At 40.3% G+C, this 12,061-nt stretch overlaps 1 protein-coding gene across 1 annotated transcript in view; it reads right to left on the minus strand.

Moving 5' to 3' along the window:
• LOC147631092 (alpha/beta-Hydrolases superfamily protein) overlaps positions 1-6,287 on the minus strand; it is a 78,092-nt gene extending 71,805 nt beyond the window's left edge. Inside the window, exon 1 of the mRNA XM_086809426.1 lies at positions 6,129-6,287. Within this exon, the coding sequence (XP_086665552.1) occupies positions 6,129-6,196 (68 nt within the window). The 5' untranslated portion in view covers positions 6,197-6,287. The remainder of the gene's footprint in view (positions 1-6,128) is intronic.
• Positions 6,288-12,061: the final 5,774 nt, after the last annotated feature.

The following is a 12,061-nucleotide window of genomic DNA, read 5'->3' on the forward strand; positions in this document are numbered from 1 at the left end:
GAGGATGAGGTCCTCTTTACTTCTTCACTTGATGCCCATTCACTTCTTACAGGTGGTCATGGTATGCACTCATGGATCATTGATTCAGGTGCCTCCTTTCATGTCACAGGTTGCAGAGACTTGTTTGTCAGGTACACTGCTGGCAATGAAGGAGTGGTTTATTTGGGTGATAACCATGCATGCAAGATACTTGGCAGAGGTGATGTGAGACTTGTGTTTTCAGATGGCTCACAGCTTATGCTCCATGATGTCAGGCATGTGCCTGAGATCAAGAAGAATCTGCTTTCTACTGGACAGCTTGATGATGCTGATTATGTTACCACATTTGGTCGTGGAAAGTGGAAGATTAGTAAGGGCTCACTGGTTGTTGCCAGAGGCTCTAAGGTGGACACTCTTTATTTTATGCATGCAGGTGTTTGTCACCATGCTAATGTAAATGCAACCGAGCTGCCGGAAATTTCTATGTGGCATAGCCGGTTGGGACACATGAGTGTCAAAGGAATGGAGCAATTGTCTCGTTTGGGTTACTTGCCTTCTCTAAAGTTTTCAAGTTTTCAGTTTTGTGAGCATTGTATATATGGTAGGCAACTACAGTGCCCCCATAAGAAAGCTCTTGGACAGAAAGATGCTCAGTTAGAGCTTGTGCATACAGATGTATGTGAGATGCCTCAGCTTTCTTTGGGAGGTGCAAAATATTTTGTGTCTTTTATTGATGATGCCACACGCAAGGTGTGGGTCTATCCTCTTCGCTTGAAGAGTGATACATTCTCAGTGTTTGAGAAGTTTGTTGCTCTTGTTGAGAATCAAACTGGCAAAACACTGAAGGCTTTGCGTTCCGACAATGGTGGAGAGTATACGTCCAAACAGTTTCAGGACTTTTGTGATGCTAAAGGCATCAAGAGGGAGCTCTCTACTCCTTATGATCCTCCACAAAACGGGACAGCAGAGAGGATGAACAGGACCATACAGGAGAAGGTCCGTTCTATGTTGTCACATGCTGCATTACCTCATGGTTTTTGGGCTGAAGCTGTTATGACAGCCGTTCACCTTATAAACAGGTCACCTAACACGAGGCTTGGTGGGAAAGTGCCAGAAGAAGTATGGACAGGGAAGCCTCCGTCATACAAGCACTTGAGAGTGTTTGGTTGCGTTGCGTACGTGCACATACGCAGGGAAATGCGCACCAAACTTGATCCCAAGTCTCACAAATGCATATTCCTAGGATATGGTGACAGAGGTGAAATGGGGTATAGACTTTGGGATCCCATGAATAGAAAGATCATACGCAGCAATGATGTCATTTTTGATGAAACATGCATGTATAAGGAGCCTGCAAGGCAACAGGAGCCTGGCAGAGTCATCTTTGATGATGATGGACATCATGGACAACAACAAAGGGCTGTAAATCAGCCATTACAGCAGGAAAACCAGCCCTTAAATGGTGCTGAAAATGGTCCAAATGGACAGCCAGATATGGCAGAAGATATCCCTATGGATATAACACAGTTGGAGGAGATACCGGGCATGATTTTTCAGCCTTATGGCATGGAACAGGAGCCACCAATGAATGATATGCAGGCTGGACAGCAACCTGCAAATGATGGTCATTGGGTACGGAGGTCCACTAGACCCTCCAGAGCCCCTGACAGGTTTGTTCCAGGGGTTGACTATTTGATGCTTACTGACTGTGGGGAGCCCTCATGTTACAAGGAGGCTTTACAGAGGGCAGACAAAGCTCTATGGGAGCGTGCCATGAAGTCAGAGATGGATTCTTTGCATAAAAATGGAACATGGAAGTTGGTGCCTTTGCCTGCAGGCAAGAAGGTTTTGCCATGCAAGTGGGTATACAGGCTCAAAGTTGCATCAGATGCTAAGCCAAGATACAAAGCCAGGTTAGTGGCTAAGGGCTTCAAGCAGGAATATGGTGTGGACTTTGATGAGATCTTCTCTCCAGTGGTCAAAATGACCACACTTAGAGCTGTGTTGGCTTTGGTTGCGCATGATGATCTGGACTTGATTCAGATGGATGTGAAGACTGCTTTTCTTCACGGTGATCTCCATGAGGAGATATATATGCAGCAGCCAGAGGGTTATGCAGTGAGTGGAAAGGAGAAGCTTGTATGCAAGCTGAAAAAGAGTCTTTATGGGCTCAAACAGGCACCAAGGGAATGGTATCATAAATTTGATACATTCATGAAATCTCAGAAATTCAGGAGAAGTGACATAGATCACTGCTTGTACACCAAGAAAGCTTTGGATGGCAGTCTATTGATTCTCATCTTGTATGTTGATGATATGTTGATTGCCGGGAAATCTCGTAAAGAGATGGATGCATTGAAAAAGAGGCTGCATGAGACCTTTGATATGAAGGATCTGGGTGATGCAAATCACATCTTGGGTATGCGGATACTTCGGGACAGAAATCAGCATGTGTTGTATTTGTCTCAGAAGGAATACATTGGCAAAGTCTTGCAGAGGTTCAATATGGACGGGGGGAAGAAAGCTAGTACTCCTTTGCCTCCATATGTGAAACTCAGTGCTATGGACAGCCCACAGTCAGATAGAGACAGGGCTGATATGGCCAAGATTCCGTATGCTTCAGCTTGTGGCAGTCTCATGTATGCCATGGTTGCTACTAGGCCGGACATTGCATTTGCAGTGGGAGTGGTTTCTAGATACATGGCCAACCCTGGCAAGAAGCATTGGGAAGCAGTGAAAGGTGTCATGAGATACCTGAAGGGCACACAGGATTTGTGCATTTGCTTTGGCAAACAGGATGCATTAGTGCATGGTTACACGGATTCGGATTATGCCGGTCATCCAGATAACCGGAAGTCTACTACCGGTTATGTATTTACATTCACAGGAGGTGCTGTGTCATGGATATCCAGGATGCAGAAGTGCACAGCCTTATCTACTACAGAGGCCGAGTATATTGCAGCCACAGAGGCTTGCAAGGAGGCATTATGGCTATCTCGATTAGTGGTTGATTTGGGCTATACAGGGGATATTCCATTGTTGCATTGTGACAGTCAGAGTGCCATCCAGTTGGCAAAAAACCCTGTCTTTCATGCAAAGACGAAGCATGTGGATGTGAAGTATCACTTCATCAGAGAGGTGATAGAGAACAAGCAAATTCAGCTTGTTAAGATTCATACGGATGACAACCCGGCTGATCTGTTGACGAAGAGTTTGCCTCCGGAGCGGTTTGCTCATTGCAGACACTTGATGGGCATTGGATGAGGCCATTTTCAGCCTTGATATGGTCTTGTATATTATCATGTACATGCTGATTTTTTTCTTTTCCTTTACTTAAGGGCACTTTGCCTTTAAGTGGGAGGTTGTTGGGGTAAAGGCGTTATGCCCACCCTTATAGTGTGTACAAGCCCATAAGTTATAGTACATAGTACACTTAGTACTTTTAATGTACTAAGTGCACTATGTGTACTAGTGCAATATACATGTGTGATAGGGGAGTCACACACTCATGCTTTTCATGAGTTGACTTATCCCCACAACTCTCTCTCTCTCTCCCTTGCTTCTCTGTGTATGTCTCCCATGAATGAACTCTAAACCCTAATTCAAGGTTTCTCCCCGTCAACCCTGGCAAGAAGCATTGGGAAGCAGTGAAAGGTGTCATGAGATACCTGAAGGGCACACAGGATTTGTGCATTTGCTTTGGCAAACAGGATGCATTAGTGCATGGTTACACGGATTCGGATTATGCCGGTCATCCAGATAACCGGAAGTCTACTACCGGTTATGTATTTACATTCACAGGAGGTGCTGTGTCATGGATATCCAGGATGCAGAAGTGCACAGCCTTATCTACTACAGAGGCCGAGTATATTGCAGCCACAGAGGCTTGCAAGGAGGCATTATGGCTATCTCGGTTAGTGGTTGATTTGGGCTATACAGGGGATATTCCATTGTTGCATTGTGACAGTCAGAGTGCCATCGAGTTGGCAAAAAACCCTGTCTTTCATGCAAAGACGAAGCATGTGGATGTGAAGTATCACTTCATCAGAGAGGTGATAGAGAACAAGCAAATTCAGCTTGTTAAGATTCATACGGATGACAACCCGGCTGATCTGTTGACGAAGAGTTTGCCTCCGGAGCGGTTTGCTCATTGCAGACACTTGATGGGCATTGGATGAGGCCATTTTCAGCCTTGATATGGTCTTGTATATTATCATGTACATGCTGATTTTTTTCTTTTCCTTTACTTAAGGGCACTTTGCCTTTAAGTGGGAGGTTGTTGGGGTAAAGGCGTTATGCCCACCCTTATAGTGTGTACAAGCCCATAAGTTATAGTACATAGTACACTTAGTACTTTTAATGTACTAAGTGCACTATGTGTACTAGTGCAATATACATGTGTGATAGGGGAGTCACACACTCATGCTTTTCATGAGTTGACTTATCCCCACAACTCTCTCTCTCTCTCCTTGCTTCTCTGTGTATGTCTCCCATGAATGAACTCTAAACCCTAATTCAAGGTTTCTCCCCGTCATGGCCGGGATTTCAAGGACACCAAGTCACGCAAATGATGGTGAATGTACAAGCTTTGATGGCTGAAGTACATCTAGTAAAGAGAGCAAGCTTTGAATGAAAGGTTCATTTAATGCTTGCCAATTTATGCCCACTGCAGACCTTTTCAATGCAATTTTTTGCACCATTTAATTACTTCAACCCAAGTCTAATCATGGCCACCAGTCATGGGAGTCAATTTTGCATTCAGCTTACTTCAGATTTGGAAATTACTCTATACTTTAACTAGATCATGCCACAGCAGCAAAACTCAAAAAGTACTTTAAATGTACAGCTGCCACATCAGCACACACAAAAATTTGAAAATTAAACAACTAAAAATAATCCACATCAGCATAACATGCGTCAACATCAAAGACACGGATTTCGAAAAGGTGCTTTTTCAGCAGCCAAGTGATATTCCCATAGCACACTTTGATGAGGGGCCGACTTTAGAGAAGTTCACCGGACTCTTCTTCTCACCTCACATGATGTATGATGTGCATGAGAATGTTCAGTTTTGTCAGATCTGCTGAATGATGAAGCCAAATACCAGGAAATCAGAAGGCAAGTTTCACAGTTGTCGATTCCAATTTTTCTTTGTGCTTCCTTGGAAGTCAAAGGCACATGCACAGGAACTAATATAGCATCAGTGCATGCACCAGAACTAACATCCAAAACATCAACATCAACATTACCATGAGGCTTGACATTGATATCAGCAAATCCAAGCAGGCATTAACAGCATTGACATTGGAGCCGATAACGGCAAGAAAGCATGTAAACTAATTTCTAGGAGTCCTGTTTGTTTAAAGTGAACAATTAAGGGGGGGTGTTGAGAATGGACATTTTATCAAGCAGCAAGACATGATGGTATTATGGCACTACGAGCGAGCATGATCTCTTGACCCTGAGCATGATCAAAGGATGTGTGCATAGATTGACATGGCATCAAGGGTTGTGTGCTCAGTTTGCAGCCAGCTACTTGCAATGAAGGCAACATGCAGCGAATGGGCGCATAGCTCAGCAGTGAGGACTTGTGCCTTGGGGAGGGGAAGTCCCAAATTCAAATCCCTGCAGGCCCGGTCGGTATTGTGGAGGAACACAAGTTGTAATGCCTCCAAGTGGGAAGGTCAGCCTCTGGGCTGGTATTAAATTGCGACTAAGGAAGGATCTACTCAGTGTGGGGGGGATAGGATGGCAACATGCAAAGCATGCTCAGCTTAGTCAAATGGGCAAGGCATTCATCGTTAAGGTCCCCTTAATTAGTGCCTTTCTTTTTAAGCACTTCATAGATTCTTGACAACTAGAAAGAAGGTGATGTACTAGACGAGAAAGAAAAAAGGAACATTAATGCGTTTTGAGTAAATTCAAAGAACAAAATACATTTTTCTCAACAGATCGTAAAACTTACAACTTCAGGTAATTTGCAGCATTTTGAGCTAAAATCTAATTAAAACGCCCAAAATTTTTGAAATTGAGGAGACAAAGCTTACAAGTTACAATGAAAATATTGCAGGTGAGTTTTCTGTGAGAACTGCAACGAAGTGCATAAAACATGAGAAATTAGGAATTACGAGAGCAGATAGATCACTTGCCTGTGCAGAGGAAGGGAAACAACTGCTGCTTTAGACTCAAAATGATGGCAAGCCGACGAGAGAAACATGAAACCCTGCTACCTAATACGTTGAACGCTATGCATGCATTCAACATTACTACATATTCTTGGGGGGAAGATAAATCAGCTCTACTTACATTATATTGATATTTAGACTTTATAGCTTATATACTACTTATATAATCTAACATTATGGTCCTATTTTAATCTATCAAACTTGGAGAGTGTGTGTGTGTGTGTGTTTTTTTTAGCTTCTAGTTTTTGCATTGCCAAAGGATGTGTCGCCCCAACCGACAATGGTTTTCACATGCATTCCCTTGAGCTCATCAATTAGTTTGTTCCCCCCAAGAAAGAGTCCATGCCCTCCTTGTGGGTTCTTTGATTTTTGGAGGGGCTGAGCAATGCTGTTGCAACTCTCCATCTCCCTTCGCATTCGAGTCGAAATAATATGATGTAGATGGCAAGTTGTTTTGTAGTGTATCCTACATTATTTCTATACTAGGTACTTGAGACAATTTGCTACAATTTGCTTATAATAATACACCACATTCTACTACAAGCAAAGCCCCTTTTGAAGTTGTGTATAGTAAGAAATTACAGGCACCTACTTCTCAGCTTTCACAAATTACCCCTACTATATTCTTTAATAAGTACATGAAGCTATAGCTAAATCCCAAACATAATATGTGACCCAAGCTAACACAAGACGTAAGACATTCACTTTTCAAGAAGGTGATTATGTTTGGCTTCGCATAGACAAAAAAAAAAGATTGAAAAGCGTATAGAAACACCTAGCCGTTAAATTAGCCTCTAGATTTTATGGCTCAATCAAGATTCTCACAAAGATTAACGATAATTCTTACTGTTTAGATATATTATCACATGCATATTCATAATACATTTCACATTAGTTTATTAAGACCATTTGGAGGCCCTATTCCGGCCTATCCAGTCTATGATGGCCCTTCATTGTTAGACGAAGATTTTGAGATCATAAAATAGAAATTCAACAATATTGTGAAGTAGATAATGTCTTTTTGCATGCAATGAAATATGATTGCTTACTAAATCTATCAACAATATTCCAAAGCATATCATTTCATATGCAAAAGTAATAGGTAAACCGATAATAAAGTCTATAGATATTTCTTCCCAAGGAACATTAGGAATAGGCAATAGCGTGAGTAAGCCATTCTATTTCCCATGATGTCGCTTGACTCATTGATAAATAAGACATTAAAAAAAAAGAAACATCATTCTTTACATTAGGCCAATAAAAAAGACATTAAAAAAAATAAGACATTAAAAAAAAAAGAAACATCATTCTTTACATTCTATTTCCCATGATGTCGCTTGACTCATTGATAAATAAGACATTAAAAAAAAAGAAACATCATTCTTTACATTAGGCCAATAAAAATCATATGTTAGTGCTTTCAAAGTAATAATTATATCTCTATGATCGATGTACGGAGGATTATGCAATTCTTCTAAAGCAATTGTCTAAATGGAAGAGTTATGCATAAATGCTTTTCAAAGAAATCAACATGCAAATAATTATTCAAGTGCAGCTTCAACCATGCGTCCTGAAAATTAGGATCATTCTCATATGTATCACACATAATGCATATCAAGAACTGAAATGTTTGCAACAATGGAAGGACGTTACTTAATGCATTAGCTAACATTTTATTTTTCAAGCTGAGGATGAAAACTTTGAATAAATGATGCCCATTTAATGTGACACAATCAGAAATCAAAGGTTGGGTAAGTAGATGTTATATACTTTGTTGATCAGGTTTAATGCGTAACTCAGAGTTGGGTAATATGAGAGAGAGAGAGAGAGAGAGAGAGAGATTCTTCAAATAAATTGAACATTATAAATCAAATATACATTATCATTTTTGAAGTCATATATTCTTAAAGTCAAAATCATACTTGTACATCATCTCTTGAGTTATTATATATTTATAACATGAAAAATACACATACATTTGGTATTATACGTCATATGTTGTTGTACGCATAATATGACATAGAAAATTTATGGTCTTGAATCTGTTTTGCTTTTTGTTACGCAATCATTGTTCTATGTTGTTCTTCATACCAACTGTGGAAGCCAACTTTTTTGCATCCCACCCACATCAAGGTTTTCTTTGAGATTCAAAGTTGGTTATTCCAGAGTTGGTTGAAGTGGGAATCTATTGTATTCAGGACCACTGGCTTCCACATGAAATTATATGACCTTCACCTACGTTTATGTGGGAGGTTCTTGTGTATCATGGCTTTTTTTACCATGGTTCTCGTGGTTCTCCTATTGGATTTTGTATATGTCCCTTCAAGCAAGGTGTTGAATTTAGAACTTACTGTGGTGATTGCTTTGATATAGGAGGGACAATCCCATATAGGTTCTTGTGGAGTTGTGTCCTTTTCTTTAAGCACACAATATATGGTAACCTCATCATCCATAGGCATATCCATTAGTATCTTTCTAAGCGAACAAGAACTTTAATACTTGATAAAGCAACACACAATTTCTTTTTTGAGCTCCAACTCACTGACTCCCAAATGTAAACATAAATCCACTAGTCCTGATGGACTCTTTACCATTCCTTGTGTTGGAGTGTTGACAAAGATAGCAACACACACACACACATGCAACGAGTAGAGATGGAGAGAAGCACAACACTTAAAGTAGATTGATCAGAATAAGTGAAGTACAAGTGGAATGACATTATAAGGTCACCTACACACACTCACAAGAGTGTGTACACAGACCACACATTCATAAGAGTGTGTACACATGCTCAAGGGGAAAATCTCCTAGAGGGAAAAAGTGTCCCGGCCCATTATTAGCCTCCACACATCACTACCACATAAATGGCCATGAATTCTCTTTGTAGTGAATGATGTGAACATGTACAGGGATCATGTGGCTAATCAATCCCGAAATGGTAATAAGCCCAAAGCTTTGAGAAAAGCTTCAAACTTCCTTCATGAATATATATCTTTGCCACATTGTCACATGTAGAAACATAAGCCAAGCTAATCTCGAGTGTAATGAGCCTCTCTGTGGACAATGCAGCTCAATGTGCTTTGTACAAGCATGAAACACTGGGTCCCTCTGTAATAACAATGGCTAATGCACTCTAGCTATTAGTGAAGATGGAGGTGGAGAACTGTTATCCGACACCAAGATGGAGGTCGGGGGCTGCTGTCCACTAGTACTAAGATATACCAAAAGGCATCTAAGCCACACTCCACAACCATTGTAAAAAGATGCCAAGACTAAAATATTCTCCTCATTAGGGCCTGTGATATGTCATCAACATATAAAATGATGACCAAAAAACAGTCTTTACTCCTCACTACATAGAAAGTACTATTGCAAAAACCATTTACAACCAAGCATGCATTTATCTTCTCATACCATGCTTTGGCTATAAAGCTTTTCTTAACCTGCATATTTTATACTCCTATTTCTTATGAACAAAACCAGGAGGCTGAGATATATAAACCTCATGCAAATCCCCATTCAAGAAGGTTGTCTTGATATCTAACTAATGAGCATTCCAACCATGATACACAATCAATAATTCAATACTACACTTGATTGTAGTCATATGAGACATGGGTGCAAAGGTCTCATCATAATCTATGTCCTTATCTAGAGCATAACCCTTTGCAACTTAAGCTTATAAACCCACTTCTTACTAATAGCCTTTTTACCCATAAGGTAAATCTGCTAAATACCAAGTGTCATTTTTGAGGATTGAGTCATCCTCATTGTCTACGTGCTTCCTCAAAGGGAATAGGTTTCTCTTCATTGCATATACTAGCGATTATTTTCATGTGCTTCCTCAAAGGAAATAGATTTCTCTTCGTTTTGTATATACTAGCGACGACTAAAGCATGATAAGACGCATGATGAGAACGTGCATGTGGCTAGTTAGGTGAAGGACTAGCATACGAGAGAGAGAGAAAATTTGGCTCAAAATTTGCTTGTTACATTTTCAAATCAGGAAGGAGGAGGAGGTGGCCCAACCGTCATTGTTGCTTCTGGACAGTAAAACAAGGTTTAAAAAAGAAGGGGTTCAAGGGTGTCAAGGGTCTGCGACTCTACTCTGCTGCTACGAACGGGTTCATCATAAACTCCATCTCTCAGACACGTCACCTACTACTATGTTGTGATTCATAATGGTCGCCATCCAAGCCATCCAAAATTGTGGACACACTTGTGTTCATTTTGGGGAGGTTCTTTTGCCTTGTTCTTTCAAAGTCAAAGCGGTAGATCTTTTTAGAGGTGTTGATGATGAGTAAAGAAGGAGAGAAGTTGAGATGTGAAGTGAGAAGTGTGTGAGAAGAAGTGTGGTGTTTTTGGATAGGTACCGATTGAGGTGGTCCACCAATGTGAAGAGAAGATAAGTGATAGAGTGTTTATGGTTTCTTCATCAACATGTTCGAGGTGCTTATTCAAAGGCAAAGTGTTCTTTTCAAAGTGCTCACGACGAGGACATTCACAACTAAGTGGAGAAGGATTGACAACCCCTATTTTTGTGCATTTTTGGCATATTTTATTAGTTTACATTGATAAAGTTTTAGCATTTTGGCTATTATAATCATTTATTTTGATGAGCTTTATTGTAAAAAACCATTGTAAATTGGCATGGAAAAATTAACGGGTCCGCATAAATTTTAAAAGCCATGGTTAAATAATATTTGTGTGTGAGTTTTCTCAACTTTTGAAAGGTTTGAGGGTACTTTTTAGTTTCTTTAGTTGCAAAAATGAAAGGTCTTTGGAACTTAGGCCAAAGGTGTACTCATTTTTAATAATTTCAAGAAAAGAGGGGAGTTTGTTGAGAAAGTCATGCATGCTTTTTTTTTCTCTGTTGGTTGGCTCAAATCTTTCTCTCCTTTCTTTGTGTTTCTTATTCTTGTATCAATGGAAGAAGAAGGAGATAGTGAGGATGGTGAGGAAGATGATATTTTTGTGTGCTTTGTTCTTGTGAGTGAATGGGCTATTTTCTTGGTTATGGAAGAGCAATTTGCAAGCTTCATGGTGAGGGGCTAAGCCCTAAGCATAGAATTTGCTGCTTGAACCCTGGTTTTGTGTCTCTTTTGAGTGATGGGTGAGAGTTGTTCAAGGTGATAGGAAGGCGACTATAGTCATCGAGTAATATTTGAGCTCTTACCTAGCAAAACTGCTTGGGAATTCTAATAAAATCACTGAGAGTTATGGTAATTTGTTGATAGAAACAAGACTTCCCAATGGATATTCACGTTTGGCAATCACGTTGGGGAGATAGAGTTGCCAAGTAGGAAGGACTTTGAGGGATAAGATTGATATATTACTAGTAATTTCCATCACTAAGAAGGCCATGGGAGCTTGAAGACCAATTTTGAAGATGAGGAAAGCTGCTAGGAATATTCTAGTTTCCAAAAGTCTACGACACTTAAAACGGGCCCTTTGTGAGCCTCATGGGTCATATTAGAATCTCATTAGAATCGAGGTTTGAGACTGCACATAAATTTTGTGTTGATGAAGCTAAGTGTGCTTCCACTATCAACCAAAACATGGGCCACCCTTCCATTTATGCATGCCTTAAGCCTTAATGTACTTGCACCATTGCAACCGGCATAGGTATCACTAGAGATATTGCACAAAGTGGCCATATTGTCCTTATCATCACGCACACACATCGGCAATGGTAATCCATCATCATAGTCAACTTCTCTCTTCTTTGATTCACCCAAATTAAAAGGAAATTCACTATTATTCTCTATATCCTCAACTTCATTGTTGGCATCTTCAAAGTAATCTTCATACTTGTCCACATCCTCTTTTATGCCTTCATTACACGCTTCTTCAGTGAGGATCATGCCTAATATCATCTTCTTGGTTTTACAATCCTT

Source organism: Cibotium barometz, chromosome 15, assembly GCF_041138505.1.
Source record: "Cibotium barometz isolate CiBa-2024 chromosome 15, ASM4113850v1, whole genome shotgun sequence".
NCBI classification, from domain to species: Eukaryota; Viridiplantae; Streptophyta; class Polypodiopsida; order Cyatheales; family Cibotiaceae; genus Cibotium; species Cibotium barometz.